Below are 19,482 nucleotides of genomic sequence, written 5' to 3'. Positions count from 1 at the left end.
AAAAGTATTGGAAATTGTAAATAGCCTACTGAAGAAAGTAATACAAAAACCCCTCATGGACTTAATGAATAAAAAAAGCTGAATGACCAGTGAAAAGTAGAGAGCGCGGGTATACTGGGTAGGAAGGGTTGGAGCACAGGAAGAGTGTTTACTTTCTGTAGATGTCCTTCCTGCAGCTGTATCCTCCCAGTGAGCATGCGAGGCCTTGGCATGCAGTGTGCAGCCATGATGTACATGTACAGTATGTGCTGTGTTAGGTAGAGGCTATCCTGCTCCGACGCCTGTGTTTATTCTAGACCTTCACCGATGGCAAACTGCCAACGTTCAGGAATGGAAATGTCCCCCTGTTACGACTCACTGAGTCTAGGACGGTTAAAGAAGGCAAGGTGGTAAAATGCCAAAGTTCGTTATTACTCTGTGGCATACAAATTAGTGAAACGATATATATTTACATAAGTATTCAATGTGAATTACTATTCATGGTACAAACATTAATGACACACGGAGCAACTAAGGGAAATAATCAAAAGCATACTAAAACTATACCTCTTGAGTTTTAGACACTATAACAAACGAAAATAAAGTGACAACAGTGCCCTACTATTGCCTACTCTAGGCTTCCGTGGCCCGGTGCTCAGAATATATAGATACTAAACTAAAGGTGTGTCCATAAACTGATCACACATGTAGCAACTCTTGCTATACATTATATTACTCTGTGCATGTTCTCTCTGCACGGAGGGCGCGCTGCCTCTATCTAGCCTGCTCCACTCTGGAGACTGGCTGTTGGACAGCGGCCGGGATGGAAGGCTTCAGGACGCCTTTATGCCGTCAGGTGGGCGCAGGTGTAGAAGCCGGTTGGAGGAGCGAGGTGCGGAGCAGGCGACCAACAGCGGAGCGGCGGTAATGCTCCCCACCAATGGCTGCGCTGACGTATCTACAGGGAGGCAAAGGGGGCAGACAAAGGCATACCTACAGGCCTGTGGCCGTAACACCCCCGACCACCAAGCAAAGAAATGACGGCTACAGTGTGGTGTTTTTAAACCCAGTGATTATTTAGTGATTTACTGGTTGTGGGGTTAGATAGATCGTCTGTGTAGGAGGTCCGGGCGGGGGGGGGGGGGGGTCGCGAGACATGGCCAAAGTATTTCCGGGGGTCGTCAGCCAAAAGGTTTGAGCACCGCTGGTGTAGAAGGAGGTCGACATCGTCAGGCAAATGTTGAGGTATTGAAGTTGTTTAATGGAGGTCCACAACATGAAAATGAGCTGATGCTCCCCATGCTCACTCCGGAACCTGTTGCCTTTACACAGCTGTCATCTGCCCCATCCCCATGTCATACAGTATTGTTGCTGTCGCGGGAAGAAACCTCTTATTTTCTTCTTAAATGAATGTCTTACTTGATCATACCACAGCGTCACATAAAAGCATCAAAGGTAGCAGATCCACTTATAAGTATTATTGGCAGCTAGTAAAAAAACAAGGCTATGGTACAAAGCAGATGCTTCATTTTGCGAGCAGTGGGTGGCTGAGCATTGTGGAGGAGTTATTTGTAATGGAGAAACTAATTCAGAGCATACCTTTTACACGGACATCGACGGTGTGTTATTATTTACTGCCATAATGAAGATCCTGCAATATCAAAACAATGTCCTGAAATTAAGTAAATCCTTTGCCTGAAACTGGTGTGTGGTCCCCATCTCCTTCCATATGGCCCAGCACCCACCGTCGATGTGCGTGTATGCTCTGAATTAGTTTCTCTCTCCTTCATATAATGGAGAAAATAACATGAGATTGCAAGACTCTAATCCTCGCAAAATGCGAGAAATGGACTGAATACAGAACACCACTAACAATTTACTTTCATATATGGACTGGAATATGATGCTTGAAAATGTTATATGAAACCCTGCACAGTGACTGTATGTGAATGAAAATCTGCAAATAAAACAGACTATATAAAATAATCCCTGAAAAGGGGACAGGATTATTTGATTTTTTTCCCACTCGATGGGCAGAGGGAGAGGCAGTCTGAATCTGAACACTTTGTTGCCATGTTTTCTTATAGACAAATCCATGGAGCAGTGCCCTGTAGGCCAGGTGTAGCTAATCGGTGCTGCAGTGTAAAGCTGCGCTTAATGGTAAACCACAGCTATGGGTGCGGCGGTGTGCCCAGGGCAGTGAGGGCACCCCTCCGTGGATCTGTCTATAGGCCAGGCAGTCCACAAGAAACTGCCTGATTTCAGTGATTTGTCTAATTTCACAGATTAGGCACATCAAATACTTAGGCCAAATGTGTGTGCCTAAGTACCGACAAGGCGAGTTTTTCATATATGGGGCCTTTGGAGTTATTATTATGCCCAATCATCTGCCTAATTGGTACCCTGGACGGACAGACAGACAAGACAGACAGACAGACAGACAGACAGACAGACATTGCTGGTTCTAGACCACTCAAAAAGGATAGACTGAGGTAATAAAAACATAATGTGTTTTCTTTTCTGTCAGTCACAGTCTCTCTCATCTCCCCTCCAATCACAGCGGAGCCCCTGGTGAGGCAGGTGAAGAAAACCCGCATCAAACGGGATGACTTTCACATCTTGAAGGTGATTGGCCGAGGAACTTTCAGTGAGGTGAGAGCCGATTCTGAATGGATGAATCAAACCAAGCCAATCAGACACTTCACTCTGTTTTAAAGGACCACTTCACCACTTTTCAACCTATCTTCATATAATAGGTCCTCACTAATAATCATGATAAAATGGCACGATTTCTTTCTACTCAGTCTGTGTCTCATAGGAGGGCTGTGGGCAGTTTGCAAACCGTCTTCCAGTGACATCATCATTAGGCAGACTATTTTTTAAACAAGATTCTTTTCACAAAAATGTTTAGATTTTCATTATCGTGAGAACGATGGCTTCCATTTTCGCATTGGAACTTTTCAGGACTAGAAAGCCTGCCGTTTTTATTGGCTTGTATTCCCCATCGATGATGTCACTGGAAGACGGTTTCTGAACTGCCCACAGCCCTCCTATGAGACACAGACAGAGTAGAAAAACATTGCGCCATTTTTTCATGATAATTAGTGAGGACCTATTATATGAAGATAGGTTGAAAAGTGGTGAAGTGGTCCTTTAAGTAAGCAACAGAAAAAATCTATATAATTACATCTCCTGAAATAGCTGCAATCAGTAATTGTGACACTGTCGTGCTACAAAGTATAAATTAAAGCGATATTATTCTGGTCAAATCATTAAGTACTAGACACTTTTTATGTGGTCGCATCATTCTTCTGCCTCTCCTGCAGGTTGCTGTGGCAAGGATGCGCAGCACCCAGCAAGTATATGCTCTCAAGATTATGAATAAGTGGGATATGCTGAACAGAGGAGAGGTAAAAGACCCACAGCGGAATGACACACATTCAAAGCAATTCCTTTGTGTTGTTGTTTTAAGTACTGCATGGATGGTTACGGTATACACTGTAATCTGTGCACCTGTGTCCGTTTTGTCTTGTGGTTGTTCTGTTTGGATGTGTGTGCAGACAGCCTGCTACCAGGAGGAGAGGGAGGTGTTGCTGAGGGGCGATAGACGTTGGATCACAGAGTTGCACTACGCCTTCCAGGATGACAACTACCTGGTATATGCATTAACGTCTGCTATACAATTACAATAACGGTGGTTCTCAAACATTTACATTTCAAGGACCGCCATAACTCTGAGTGTACAAATGTTTCCATTTTTACACTCTTAAAAGGGACACTTCACCCTTTTTGCAAAAGAATATATGTTATTGACGTTTAGAAGATTTAGAACACTTTCCAGTTTCCTGGGGGTCTTTATGTGTGTAATATGTGGTTTTAGATATTTTAGATTTTAGCAGTGAGCCCAGTGTCTCTGATGTCATCGACACTGGGCTCACTTCTTTCCTGGACTACAATTCCCATAATGCTTTGGTGCACTGCTCCTCCTTGTGGATAGGGGAATGCAGATGTAAAATATCTAAAACCACATATTACACACATAAAGACCTCCAGGAAAGTGTTCTAAATCTTCTAAATATCATTAACATATATTTTTTGCTGGCTTACCTTTCTCTCGTTTCAATATTATCGCTCGTGTTCGTTCATATTTTGAACAAGAGGCAGGTGAGAAGTCAGAAATGAAGAGCTTAGTATAACCATCTGATCAAAACCACGGAGAGCGCCCTACGCGAGGCATTCTTTCTGTAGCGGTAAACTAGGAAGTGAACAGATAAACGAAGAGCAAAGAGTATGGTGGCCTTGAGAGCAAACTAAAAAATAAAAATAAAAAATCTGAATATACTTCTCGTTTGATATCATTCAAAATGCGCTAAGACGTGTACACACGTCCTAGAAACCCGTCGGTTGGATTGCTTATAAGTGCGCCCACACGTCGTACGGTCTGAACCAGTTAAGAGATATACATATACACTCAGAATTACAGACCTGTTAGGGTCCATTTGGAACCCTATAGGAACCGTTAAGGACTTAATAGGGAATCGTCAAGGAACCTGAATCGTTAAAATCCTTAAGGACCCCAACCTTACAAACGACTGATGATTGTTTATCTGTTCATTTTGCATAATCCAAAGCATGCCTTGTCCCTCTATGGCCCCTGCAGCAGCTCTTCCGTAACCTCGCGGCAAATGACTTCTCTTCCAGTACTTGGTGATGGACTACTATGTGGGCGGTGACCTGTTGTCGTTGCTCAGCAAGTTCGGAGACCAGATCCCTGAGGAAATGGCTCAGTTCTACTTGGCCGAGATGGTCATGGCCATCGACTCCGTCCACAAACTCGGTTACGTGCACAGGTAGCAGCACAGGTGATGCGTTGCATCCTATTTTCTCTGTTGAAAATCAGTCTTCAACGAGCGCCATACGACGACGTATGAAGCAGTAGAGTAGACAATCAGGCCAACAAACATCAGAAAACAAGACATCCCTAACCGGATCATTGGTTTGAAACGAGGACATGCTTAGAGGGGGGGCTGCCCATTATAGACAGATTATTCTGCCAATAGGATATTTCAGAACAATTGGCTAGTGGGGGGTACTCGGAAAGGCCATGGAGTCACCAAAATCAGTAGGGTTCATCCTGCAATCTACCAATTTAACTGAGATATGCAAAGCTGACATTTGGCCTGAAGGTGGCCATGTCATGTGATCCCTCAGGTTAGTGCTGCTCATCCAGAATGCTTGGCAAATGCACTCAGCAGGTGGCAAGTGCAATTTTGAGACACCTTGGGTGCATTGTGAGCTTTAGGGAAAAGGCCAAGGCCATTGGGCCAGCTCAATCAATAGGGGGTATTCTCCAGGGGTCATGAAAATGCACAGCAAATTCCATGGCAATCCGAACGTCGTTTCGTTTTTCACATTACTGTATGTTGTTTGGGACCAAAATAATGGACCGACCAACAGACAGAAATAACTATCCTTAGAGCCCCTGCGCTAGTGGGGCTAAAAATAGTGTCGACTAGGCATTCTTGTGATTCTGGGGCTTGTAATCATGATAGCAGATGCTTATGCACCATGCTGCTATGAAGTGAGCTCGATACAAATCGCCCTCCATCCATTCTTATCAACCACGTGAAATCTATGCATGCTCCAAATTGACCTCTTTGCATGTCCCTCATATAGACTAGACACTAAACATCTTTGCATGTCCCCCGCAGAGACATTAAACCTCATGTCCCCCACAGAGACATTAAACCTCATGTCCCCCACAGAGACATTAAACCTCATGTCCCCCACAGAGACATTAAACCTCATGTCCCCCACAGAGACATTAAACCTCATGTCCCCCACAGAGACATTAAACCTCATGTCCCCCACAGAGACATTAAACATCATGTCCCCCACAGAGACATTAAACCTCATGTCCCCCACAGAGACATTAAACCTCATGTCCCCCACAGAGACATTAAACCTAATGTCCCCCACAGAGACATTAAACCTCATGTCCCCCACAGAGACATTAAACCTCATGTCCCCCACAGAGACATTAAACCTCATGTCCCCCACAGAGACATTAAACCTCATGTCCCCCACAGAGACATTAAACCTCATGTCCCCCACAGAGACATTAAACCTCATGTCCCCCACAGAGACATTAAACCTCATGTCCCCCACAGAGACATTAAACCTCATGTCCCCCACAGAGACATTAAACCTCATGTCCCCCACAGAGACATTAAACCTCATGTCCCCCACAGAGACATTAAACCTCATGTCCCCCACAGAGACATTAAACCTCATGTCCCCCACAGAGACATTAAACATCATGTCCCCCGCAGAGACATTAAACCTCATGTCCCCCGCAGAGACATTAAACCTCATGTCCCCCACAGAGACATTAAACCTCATGTCCCCCACAGAGACATTAAACCTCATGTCCCCCACAGAGACATTAAACCTCATGTCCCCCACAGAGACATTAAACCTGACAACATCCTGCTGACAGCAGATGGACACATCAGACTGGGGGACTTTGGCTCCTGTCTCAGGCTTCTGGAGGATGGAACGGTAAGCGGACACTAAGGAATCTCACTACATGTGGCTACTGACAATAAATATGTATATCCAGCAACCAGGGGCACGGTAAGGGGGGTAAAACACTGAATGATTTAGAGGGCCGAGACCCAGACATGGACCCTGGAACACCCAGACATACTACTAGGCTAAAATGCTGAAAATCACTGAGAATCAATTCCTTGTTCCTTTTGGGGTATTAGATTGGTACTGTTTGCCAGTCAATTCAAAGACTTGTTTTTACAAGTGACATCAGACTCATATCCCGAAGGGACAACTGCATGTTTCTATTAACAACATTGCAGGTGGAGCGAAATTCCTTCACGACGGACGACGTACGTCGCGACGTATATTTTTCCGTCGCAACGTATATTCGAGTACGTCCTGGCGTAAATATCAATTCGTCCCGGCAGAACGGACTCGTCGCGGCTATATCTACCCGTTTGCGACGTAATAGGGTGACTATTATTTTCCGTCGCGCCAGAACGGGACTCGTCGCAGCTATATCTACCCGTTGTGGCGTGAGCTGGACTCGTCGCGGCAGAACGTGACTCGTCGCGACTATATCTACCCGTTTGCGACGTGCGCCTCGCCGGTCCGGTCTCCAGGCGAGCCTGCGTCCTTCATATATTTTTTTTTCTGCTCTCGTTGGACTTAACTTTAAAAGTCCAATGGAACACCTCTTTGTAACGGGCCGCTGTAGCATAGTGGTCTAATCCCTCGCCTCTCTATTCTTTTTTGCTGAGGACGCTGGTTCAATTCCCGCTCGCGGCAGAACAAAATTATTATATTTTAGACAGACACACAGACAGACAGACAGACAGACAGACTGCCTGTCTGCCTGCCTGTCTGCCTAATGTATTGTAAATAATGTATTCATTCCATACGGCTATTTTTTTTTAATATAAAAACTTTTGTCTTTCGCGCGATTCGAACCAGCGTCGTCAGCACCAAAACATTGAGAGGCGAGTGATTAAACCGCTAGACTACAGCGGCCATACGTTACAAAGAAGTGTTTCATTGGACTTATAAAGACAATAGCACCCAGCTGCAGTCTCGCAAGGGGAGGGACCGGAAGTGCTTTTATTTCCGGCTTCCACGTGCACAAGCGCACATACACGCACGCGAAATATAATGCAATATGTAATAATCAGCTCATACATTATAAAGACATTATTGCATTATGAAGTTTTATTACAGTATGAGTCGCCTATGTGGAGGTTCTTAATGTAACACATTATTACATTATAGAAAAATCTATTAAGTTATGTGCTCGTCTTTTAATTACATTATGAGCTGATTATTACATTATGAGGTCAGATGTAGAGTTGCTGGCCCCCTCAGCTCCATATATGGAGATCTAGGTGATGATCCAGTCTTTTCAATGTATGGCTATCCAGGGTTTGATGAGGTCAGTGTCGGGATCTTATATCATATGGAAACGGCCATATATGGTGGTGTGACGTGTCATGAGGCGTGACCATATAAGGAGGCATGACACGAGGCGTGACATGACACACTTACTGACTGACTGACGGGAAATGCAGGTTTTCATAGTAAATTAAATGCATATGGTCGTGTGTCTGTGGTCTATGGTCTGGACATGGTGTGTGTGGGACAGGGGTACGGGGTTATAGCAACTTATTACATTACTTAAATGCCTTGATATCATTATGTTATAATCGACCATATAGGCCTAGCCTATTATTGCATATCATTTTATTATTGTTAGATTTGCATTTCTTCAAATATGCACACTTATACCACCAACTAATAAGCTTTCAATTAAAATATTACCTACAACAAACTACTTCAAACTTTTCCAAACCGACCACGTAATTATGTTTAAGCACAGATGGTACTATATACACCCGGCATTTAAGCGCGCACCAGCAAGTGCGTGTCGTGCACGCGCATTATATTTCGCGTGCGTGTATGTGCGCTTGTGCACGTGGAAGCCGGAAATAAAAGCACTTCCGGTCCCTCCCCTTGCGAGACTGCAGCTGGGTGCTATTGTCTTTATAAGTCCAATGAAACACTTCTTTGTAACGTATGGCCGCTGTAGTCTAGCGGTTTAATCACTCGCCTCTCAATGTTTTGGTGCTGACGACGCTGGTTCGAATCGCGCGAAAGACAAAAGTTTTTATATTAAAAAGAAATAGCCGTATGGAATGAATACATTATTTACAATACATTAGGCAGGCAGACAGGCAGGCAGACAGGCAGTCTGTCTGTCTGTCTGTCTGTCTGTGTGTCTGTCTAAAATATAATAATTTTGTTCTGCCGCGAGCGGGAATTGAACCAGCGTCCTCAGCAAAAAAGAATAGAGAGGCGAGGGATTAGACCACTATGCTACAGCGGCCCGTTACAAAGAGGTGTTCCATTGGACTTTTAAAGTTAAGTCCAACGAGAGCAGAAAAAAATATATATGAAGGACGCAGGCTCGCCTGGAGACCGGACCGGCGAGGCGCACGTCGCAAACGGGTAGATATAGTCGCGACGAGTCACGTTCTGCCGCGACGAGTCCAGCTCACGCCACAACGGGTAGATATAGCTGCGACGAGTCCCGTTCTGGCGCAACGGAAAATAATAGTCACCCTATTACGTCGCAAACGGGTAGATATAGCCGCGACGAGTCCGTTCTGCCGGGACGAATTGATATTTACGCCAGGACGTACTCGAATATACGTTGCGACGGAAAAATATACGTCGCGACGTACGTCGTCCGTCGTGAAGGAATTTCGCTGTCTCTCCAACATTGATCCCATAACTATTTAGAAGGGATGGGGCAGCTGTTTGAATACCATAACCTAGATGCATTTGTAATTGACTCTTAGTTGTTAAACAACTGCCATATGTAATTATTGAGTACAATTTTTGCATTTATTTCTGTAACTTCAAGGGTGGAAATCCTGCTCAGTATACATTTAAGCTACAATTCTAAATTGTTGTATTCTATTGTTGTAATTGTTGCATTTACTACTATATTGTACTCAAGTATATAGTGCTAAAAAAAGAACTCATACCTGGCCATTAAAAAGTATCCGTGTCAGTTGAAGTTTAGCTGTTTATTGATATTATTAGGGGGCCCGGGATCCCAGGTGGCAGGGGGCTCAGGATGTGCCACATTTATTGTCTACTGTAAATGGTGGGTATAGAGGGTATGCGCATGCATAAAGTGAGTGGCAAAGTGAGTTTAACATTGTTTAATGCAATCAAAAATGACTTTTCTGTTTGGATGAATATGGGCTGTCAAGGCCAGAAATTAGTTTTTTGCCACTCAATGTGAATAACTTCTGGGTATGCGCATACCCTCTATAGTCTATAGTTTACCAATCAATATACCATAGTCACCAAATGCATACTCCAAATGTGTGTGTGTGTGTGTGTGTGTGGCATGTGTTTTTGCAGGTGAACTCATCCCTGGCAGTGGGAACTCCTGACTATCTGTCTCCAGAGATTCTGAGGGCGGTAGAGGGAGCGGGAGGGTATGGTTCAGAATGTGACTGGTGGGCCCTGGGTATCTGTGCCTATGAGATGCTGCTGGGGACCACGCCCTTCTACGCAGAGTCTATCTCCCAAACATACGCCAAGATCATACACTTTCAGGTTCGTTGGCTGCGGACGTATATCCAAACACGCAGTTGCGTTCCACTGTTATTTGAAGACACAATGGGCACTCCCTTCAGTTAAGCTTTTATTTATTTTATTTGGTTTATTTATTATGTTATGGTTTTAATTGCAATTAATGGGGTTCCTTGAAACAGTCCATGCGAGTCCAATTTGAACCACATTATCCACATTTGTTTATCCCAACATAAACATTCCATTCGGATGTATCCAAGGGGCCTAATATAAATATCAGCTTGGATGACACTTTAAAATTGGTTTAGACCTATTTTAAGTTAGAAGTAGTATTCTGAGAAACACTATTTTTAACATGAAGACTGAGTAACATAACAAATGTTATGGATATTTGCCAGGGACACTCGCAGGCAAGTTAAGCAAAAGAGAGAGATAGAATATTTACTTAACGGTGAAGTCATGACATCATTTGGAGGAAGAGATTTGAGAGGGAGACAATTACAGCACCGTTCATTCCACTCACATTTACTGTAACTAACCCAGCTGACCTCTGATGCAAGTTGCTAAAACAGACACTTTGGTTTTTACTGTTGTTTTTACTGTTTGCTGTGGAAAGAGGACATGTGCTTGTGCTTCACCTATTCCAGTACAGTCAGGGATGACAGCACCACGTGCATCACTGCTATAAAACATGATGTATGATGTGTAGCATTCCTATTGAAGAGGGCAGAACCGGTCACAATCCTAATCCTGAGAGTCCACTCACATTCAACTCAACCATAAATCTACAAGGAAAATACAAAAGAATTAAACGGAATTGGCGAAGATGAAAATTGGGATGAACATTACATAACCATCATAATAATGATTATTGTTATTCAAAATACATTTCCCTAAAATAAACATTCCCTCTCATTGTACAGGATTACTTTGAGATTCCGCTGTCTGGCCCAGAGATCTCGGAGGAGGCCCGGTCGTTCATCACAGGGCTGATCTGCGAGAGGGACGAGCGTCTGGGAAACAAGGGTCTGAGCGACTTCAGGAGCCACGCCTTCTTCCGCGGCCTAGACTGGAGGTCCCTGCATAAACTACCTGCCCCTTTCTGTCCAGAAGTGTCCAACGCAACCGACACCTCCAACTTTGACGTACTGGACGACTGTCTGAGTGACATGGTACTGTTTCCACTGGATTTAAGATATAGAAGAATAATGAACATCAAGCATTTATGTCAGTTATGATTTACAAACTGAGCAAATCATTTCAGTTAATCATTTTTGGGGATTCTTAAAATGTAAATGCAGTTTGTCGCCAACAGGAGACGCTGTCGGATGTCATGGACCGGGCTCCGATTGGGGTACACTTGGCTTTTGTGGGCTACTCATACACGGCCACCAGGTGCTCTTAAATTTATGAAAATATTGACATAGGCCTACATCATCATACACCAAAATGAGGCAGACATGTTTTGCCTATGACCGTGGTTCTCAACCTTTCTAGGCTGTAAAATCATAAACTGGGGACACCCCAAAATAATCATATTTAAACTGGGGACCCACAAAATAAACATTTGAACTGGGGACCCCCAAAATAATCATATTTGAACTGGGGAGGTGACCCCCAACCTGATAAGCACATGGAATGTAGGCATTCAATTTAGTATAAATATTGTCTACAAGCACACAATGTCACGCAACGCAAGCCATTGTGAGCTGTGGGTTTCGGGGGTCATAGCTGAACTGGGCTTATCCTCCTTTTAGTTTGACCGGTGCCGTGGACCGCAGTCGAGACATCATGATGCAGATCGACCACAAGAGTCTCAGGGAGTGTGAGAGGATGTACTCCCCAGAGAAGCAGGTGAGAACTGAAGACCGCCGTCAGAAATGACCTCAGCAGCCTGAAATGTGGCAATCAGCTGTTTCGAAGCTACACTTCCTGAACAGATGCTGTGTTGAATTTGACAGGTGTAGCCTACACACTACAGTAATATGTCTGGCAGACTGGTTTGCTGAGACATGATGTTAGGTTTCTGATTACGGCTGCATTTCCCTTGTCTTGTGTGTGTGTGTTTTGTGGGCTTCAGAATGAAATCTGGCAGCTTAGAGAAAATGTGCGGGTCAATCTGCCTGCCCTGCTCTCTCTGGAGTGCCCCCTAACACTGGAGCAAGGTATGGCACACTCTACTCACTCTCCCCCAGCAGAGGAGGAGGAAGAGGAGGAAGAGGAGACTGACCAAATATCAGGACTTGATGAAGACTTGCACAGGTGATACTACATTATACAAATAGACACCATGATATTACTTAAGAAATCGAGTGGTAGTGGTTGTTTAATGCAATCAGATGCAATCAGATAGGACTTTTGTTTGGATGTATGGCTGTCAAGGCCAGAAATTAGTTTTTTTTGCCACTCAGTAGGCGTTCCCGCAAAACTTTCAGGTATGATGATGTCACACGCATACCCTCTATATTCCAGGGGTGTCCAAAGTAAGTCAAAGAAAGGCTATTTTATTTCATTTTTTACCTTGCATGTCTGGTTATATTGGTAATGTAGTTGGCCCTTGGGTGTTTTAATATGTTTAATATGGCCCCCTTTGAAAAAGGTTACCTTCTCTATTCCCAAAACAACTTGCACGCACAGTACAGTAGGCCTACATTAGGAAGCAAGCCAGGCATAAGTCCATGTAACACATAAGACCATCATTGGGTGTCCATGTTTAGTTCAAACTAAATTATGTATGATGCTGTCTGACCATCGGTCTATGTCACTCATATCTGTATTATTTTTGTCACCGTCTGCAAAGTTGTCCACTAGAGAGGGTGATGGAAAAACGAGTAAAGCAAACATTGGGTCAAACACAGCTCAACTATGCACACCTCCACATCAGTGGTTGTCAAACGTTTCAATTTCAAGTACTTGGATTTGGTACGCATCCACTGACTCCGAGTGTACAAATGGAAACAAATGTCAACTCGTTAAGTTGTTAGATACACCGTATGGGTCCATTTGGTTCAACTCGTTAAGTTCTTACATACACCGTATGGGTCCATTTGGTTCCCAGCTATCAATCATTGAGACCCCACTTTGAGAACCACCGCTTGACAAAAAAAAAGCATGTACCTTCTCAATCTGAAAGCCCACAGGCCACACACACCTAGCCTCACGTAGCGATACTAATGTCACTGTGTGTATTAGTCTTGTGACTCTCGGCTCTCTCAGTATTCCATTTTTGTCCCGCCCCTATTTGCATATTGGGCCCTGGTTGGTTATAGCCTGGTTGGCTGGTTCCAGGCGAATCCGGTTGGCTCGTCACCACATCGGCCGTGAAGTCTAATCTGCCTGGGGCAATATGCATTGAAAAGGGAGATAAAGGCTGGCTATGCGAGGCTAACACACACACCTGCATACCAACCCCCCCTCCCCTAAAAACACCCATCATCCCAACGCCTTCTTACTTGAAAGCCCCCACCCCACCATTAGCCATCTGTCCTTATTAATTCCCCAGACGGTTACAAGAGGCAGAGAGGAGATACTGTGAGCTGGAAAAGGAGATGGAGAGCCTCAAGGGAGCGATGCAGGGCTGCAGGACCCCCAAGGAGACAGGCAAGGAATTAACATCATCCACGCTTCCTGCATCATCCTCACACCTACTGTAGTCTGTATCCATAATCCATCATTTATCTGTGATCCTACTGTATCATGACACTGACAGAATCATTGACTTATGTAGTGTTGTAATCGAATCAGCCGTTATTACGACACAGCAGAGACGAGTATCACAAGTTCACATGCAACAGAAAATAATAATTAGGGATTATTATTATTATTAAGACATTATTACAACTATTAAACCACTTAACTGACCGAGGTCACCTAGCAATTTCCCTGGCCCCCTCATGTTCTGCTTCTAAACCAAATCTCCTCACCGGAAATAGAATATTTACAAGCTCGCAATGTGCTGTGTTGTGATGAGCTGTTTTTGGCAAATGTTCGACTAGTTCCGCCTATTATGTCCAGAATAGGGAGGAATGGTTCACGTGGTTGACCCACAATGTTAAAAACACTGATCACTTTTCCACAGTGATGGAAAAAGTATTTGTATTTATTTTACCTATCAATACCACAATGTAGAATTTACAAGTTAAAGTCCGGAATTCCATTTGTACTAAAAGTACAAAAGTATTGGCATCAAAAGTACCAAAAGTACTCACTACACAGAATGTCCTAAGTTTTCTGATGATTAAAATGCGTACTGTAGGCTATAAGAATTATTTGAAAATAGCACATCTACAAGTTCACAACGTGTCGCAAAGTGACTCCTTGTGAGCTTTTTAATTGGCTATTTTCAAATAGCCAAACTATATGTAGGGAGGTGATTAAAGTATATTTTGTAAAACTTGTACAATATTTGCCTGAGATATAGTGGAGTAGAAGTAAAAGTATTTAAATTGTACACCAGTAAAGTAAAAAGACATCAAATTGTACTTAAGTACAGTACTTGAGTTAATGTACTTAGCTTCTTTCCACCACTGCTTTTCCACATGTATTCATGGAAAATCTGTGAAACTGCAAACATTTTAAGCCAAGGCCATTTAGAGGTATAGTGTTTGTATCTGTACAACTCATTCAAATACTTCTGAGACTCTTGGTCTATTTTCAGAGCCCCAGGTATTTGTGCGATATTACCTAATCCCACAGATATCCATACAACTTAAGGACTACTTTAACAGCCCCCGCAGTACCTAAGAACAACAACTGTAAGATGGAAGTTCCAGACAATATGAGCCACTCTGAATAAACAGAGAGCCACATGCAGCAGTGCCCCGGCAGCATCTGCTTATGTTGGAGACCTCGGCTAGAACAGGGGGGGATAAATATCGACTCTAAGAATAGCCTTGGTATGCAAGAAGGACCTTGTGTGCCCAATTCCATAAATCAATACAGTGTCGTGAGCTTTTTAAAGATGCAATGTTAAATGTCTCGTCTGAAGCCTGCCGGTCCGTTAACCGACAGGTGGCATTTATTATGCCTTCTTGCCACAGCTCTGATCGATAACAGCATGCGCAGAAAGCATGCTAATAAGCCCCAGCTCCATGTTTTACATAACATGTGTGAGGCCAAGGTCTGCCTCCTTCCAACACACCCTTTTCCCTCACGGTGGTGGAAAAGTTATCTTTTTTTAGTAGTAAAAACAAAAAAAGGCTATAAGTAAGTAAAAGTCTGGAATTCAAAATGTACTTGAGTAAAAGACAAGTACAAAGGTACAGGCATCAAAATGTACTTACATTATCAAAAGTAAAAGTAATAATTATGCAAATTATTCAAATGTATAAAACAAATCTTTTGAAAATAGATCTGTACCTGCTATTTTCAAAAGGGGCGAAATGTATATGACTATATATGACTATATATGTATATGAAGTGTTTAATATATGTTTTGTGATAATCATCAAAATCTACAAAGTAACTATAGCATCTAAAGTTTTAAAATAAATGTAGTGAAGTGAAGTACAAGTACTATATTTGGATCAGAGATGTAGTGGAGTAGAAGGAAAAGTATTAGAAATTGAAATTACTTGAGTAAAGCCTCAAAATTGGACTCAAGTACAGTACTTAAGCAAATGTACTCAGTTACTTTCCATCACCGAGTCCCTCATCACTCTTTCCCTGCGTCTGTCACACGCCCGCTCGCTCACTGCAAATTCATGCAAAGCTTCCATCAGCGCAAACCGTGTTGTTGTGGTCCTCTGTGTCTCTCTCTCTCTCTCTCTCTCTCTCTGTGTGTGTTGTTTACAAATGTTTGGGTCTGGCCAGACGCGCCGCACACCCAAGGCAGCGCCGCCGCCCCACCGTGCCACAGGCTCTGATGCACCTCTCTCTCCTCCACTCACAGAGCTGAGTATCTGCCCAGCATCTCTTGCTCTGCCTGCCCACTGTGTGGACTCCCCGGGGGATGTAAGCCTCTTCACTCCACTTTTCATGTTCATCTTCTTTTGTGATTTTGTTTAAGAAGACACTTTAAAGAAGGCATGCAAACCTGTTTGGCTGGCTAATTATGCATCCTCAAGACACCTCTGGTGTTTTTGTCGCCAATAAGGATGTCCGATATTGACTTTTTTGCCGATATCCCAATATTGTCCAACTCCTAATTTCCGATATCAACCGTTTTAACACATTAACACATTATGCCTCATTTTAGGCTTAGGAATGCAACAAAAACAAAACAAAAAAATCTCCATGAATTCTCTCAAGGCTTCATGGGGTGTGTAACTGATAGAAAACACGCCTTATTTGGGTGAACTACTCCTTTAAGAGCTGCCGCCGGGTTCGCTAAGCGACGAACACAAGCAGGTCATATTTATCATGGAAATAGACATGAAAATAGAGGTGCAAAAATGAAGGACAAGCCCTTTGTCTTGTGATGTGCCTCTATTTATATTCTGGCAGAAAGGCTGTTATTGTTCACCTGCCTGACCTAACTGTGTTGCAGAAGCAGAGAGCGCCCCCTGCATGCCATTATCCACTGGTGACTGCCCTCCACCGCCACATGCTCCTGTTCCACAGGGTATGGATGGACATGATGATGTGTAATATATGTTTCTGTGTCAGTGCTCAAACCTTTTCATGTCAACGACCCCAAACATATGTAGGCTAATTGACCGCCGACCCCAATCTGAGAATAAGTTGTTCTAGAGACCCCTCAGAAGCAGAAGTTTGAGTTAAAAACGTTTGCCGGAAAGAATATATATGCAAAGATTTGTGTTTTCACGATTTTTCAAAAATAGGCTAGCAGATCTACCAAGCTCATAGTGCGGCACTCGGTGCCTCGCTGTGAGCTTGTAGATCTATTTTTCAACCGCTAAAGTTTAAAATAATGGTTAAAAGCTGAGGTTACACAGATGTGTTCCTGGTCTTAATGGTTCAAGTAAAAGTATCAATACTGCAATGCAGAAATAGATCTGTTACAACAAGCAAAAGTCTGGATAATCAAAATGGAATAGTACAAAAGTCTTGCCATAAAAATATACCAAAAGTAAAAGTACTACTTGTGCAGAATGTCCAGTCAAAAATGTCTTTTGAAAGATCTACAAGCTCACAATGTGTCGCAATTGCAACACATTGAGCTTGTAAATCTGGTACTCAAATCAAGATTTTACTATGTGAAACAGGACGTTCTACATAATGAGTGCTTTCTACTTTTGGTACTTTAAGTACATTTTTATATCATTACTTTTGCACTTTTACTCAAGTAATGTTTTTATTCCAGACTTTGTTAACAGACCATTTCTACATGGCAGTATTGATACTTTTACTTACATTTTGAGTACTTTTTCCACCACTTGGTACCATGTACCTTTCGCCCATCTTCTTAACGTCTCACTTGGCCTTGCAGGTGTGCCTGCCACAGGTGAGGAGTGAGTCGTACCTGCTGGTGTGTGCAGTAGGTGGAGAGCTCCAAGCCTGGGCGAGACAGCGTTACACAGAGCTCTCCTGAGAGCATACCCCCCCCCCCCCCCTCTCCATCACCCTCTCCCATTAGAACAATACCATCGCACTCACCCTCACTCCCTGGAACCCAAAGAAGGCCTCCAAAGCTCTCAAGACTAGAAGGCCGCAAAGTGGGGAGAAGGATGGGGAAACCATGAGAAGAAAACAAGGCTTCAGGAACACCGAATGCGACCGGGTATTATATAAAAAAATAATTGTGAACGTTACGGATATGAAAGTTCAAATGAGAACTGACCGTCTGAGATGATCGTTCATTATATTCACAATTCTTCAGCCCTTGAGATTGGTGAGTGTGTCGTGAAACAGCCAGGAACTGTGGCATTGTCAGGCTGACATGGATCAACAGGGAAGAAGGAACCACAAAGGAACTCCTATAGTGACACCTGCTGGTCACATGGGAGAGAAACACCTCAAAGGTTCGGTTGATACTACAGACAACAAACATGCTCAGGCAGGGGTCATCAATATGTCCGTATACACAGACATATTATGTCCGTGCCAAAGACTTGGTCTTGTTCTTGGCAAAAATTAGATTTTCTTTTTACACAGCATTTCTCATTTTGAGAAACCTAGTTGCTGTCAAGTCTCCAGGTTTTTTTCAGAATATGTATGACACTTATTTACTACAACACTATGCATATTCCATAGTCCAACTAGTACAGTGGTTCTCAAATGTTTTATTTGCAAGGACGCCCTTAACTCTGAGAGTGTACAAATGGAACCACATGGACCTGTAAGTGTCCATTTGGTCCCATTTGAACACTATCAGAGTTACAGACCTGCAATAGTCATTCAGGGCTAGCTCTTTCTGCGTTTCTGGTAATATGATTGCCATCTTTTTTTGTAAAATTGAATTTTGACAAAAAAAAAAGTCCACCACAAGCCAGCATGCATGGCGATGATGACCCCTGCATGCAGGGTATGAAGAGAGACGTACAGTTGGGATGGGCCTGTGAGGTCATCAGCTGTGCATCTATCACCAGCCAATTTTGGTGCCAATTACTGGTGCATTGTAGTTGTTGTTAGAGTGAATATGAGTTCTCTTTTGTATCCTGTATCTGCACCTTGGGGGTGGTTTGTATGTACTTGGTGTGTTGCACTACTATAGGCATGTTTTTGTTGTGCCTGTTTTGAGTATTCAAGAGATTGGTATTTCTCTTGGTATTTTTAAAGGGATCTGGATATCAATTAAAGCCGTATTGTTCATGGCTTTCAGGGTTAAATGTGTGAGCCGTGATTGAAGGAACACATGGTCAGACCCAAAAACGCAAAACACTGGTTCAGAATCTCAAACAGAGCATGGCTAGAAAATGTATTTTCCTTATTGACTTTGATGCCATGATCATTTCTGCATGCACTATTCACATGGCTCCTTGTTGCCACCTAAGATCAGGCAATAAACAATAGGATGAAACAAATATTTAGAATATGTATTTACAGTGTCAATGGATGTAATAGATATGGAGTGGTCGATGCTGTAACGATGTTCTACATAGTGCACTGAAAGACACCTATCCACTCACAATGGAGGATAAATTATACTTATGTATAACGTAAATATTAGTATAACATTTTTGAGTATTTGGTAGGATTGGTCATATGTGGTAACAACACCATTTATTGAAAGTTGAAACACATGATTTGTAATAGAGAATACATTGTGCCTTTTACCTTGTGTTTTATAATACATTGCATTACATTTTAGGCTATTAATTAGAAGCCCTGAAACGTAATTTAACATTGCATATGTTCCAATTAAACAGGGGGAGCGCATTGTACTGTAAGAATCGATCAAGCAAAGGGTTAAAGCAATTTTTTACTATTAAATTGTAGATTCAAGAATGA

General features: G+C 43.0%; 1 protein-coding gene across 4 annotated transcripts in view; it reads left to right on the top strand.

Moving 5' to 3' along the window:
- The window catches only part of dmpk (DM1 protein kinase), a 26,588-nt gene extending 7,106 nt beyond the window's left edge, over positions 1-19,482 (top strand). The window contains exons 2-15 of one of the 4 annotated variants that reach the window (XM_083775654.1): positions 2,540-2,631; positions 3,306-3,389; positions 3,540-3,635; positions 4,681-4,829; positions 6,447-6,540; positions 9,958-10,155; positions 11,055-11,303; positions 11,447-11,526; positions 11,889-11,985; positions 12,212-12,393; positions 13,634-13,731; positions 16,022-16,083; positions 16,625-16,693; positions 17,522-19,482. In XM_083775654.1, coding sequence (XP_083631780.1) covers positions 2,540-2,631; positions 3,306-3,389; positions 3,540-3,635; positions 4,681-4,829; positions 6,447-6,540; positions 9,958-10,155; positions 11,055-11,303; positions 11,447-11,526; positions 11,889-11,985; positions 12,212-12,393; positions 13,634-13,731; positions 16,022-16,083; positions 16,625-16,693; positions 17,522-17,623 — 1,652 coding nt within the window. In that variant the 3' untranslated portion in view covers positions 17,624-19,482. Of the gene's footprint in view, positions 1-2,539; positions 2,632-3,305; positions 3,390-3,539; positions 3,636-4,680; positions 4,830-6,446; positions 6,541-9,957; positions 10,156-11,054; positions 11,304-11,446; positions 11,527-11,888; positions 11,986-12,211; positions 12,394-13,633; positions 13,732-15,942; positions 16,084-16,618; positions 16,694-17,521 lie in introns of those variants that run through there. The other 3 variants (XM_083775653.1, XR_014569898.1, XR_014569899.1) reach the window with 3 other exon arrangements.

The sequence above is a fragment of the Protomyctophum parallelum genome, assembly GCF_964188405.1.
Source record: "Protomyctophum parallelum genome assembly, chromosome: 1".
Taxonomy (NCBI): domain Eukaryota; kingdom Metazoa; phylum Chordata; class Actinopteri; order Myctophiformes; family Myctophidae; genus Protomyctophum; species Protomyctophum parallelum.
This window is presented reverse-complemented; position numbering and strand designations above follow the sequence as displayed.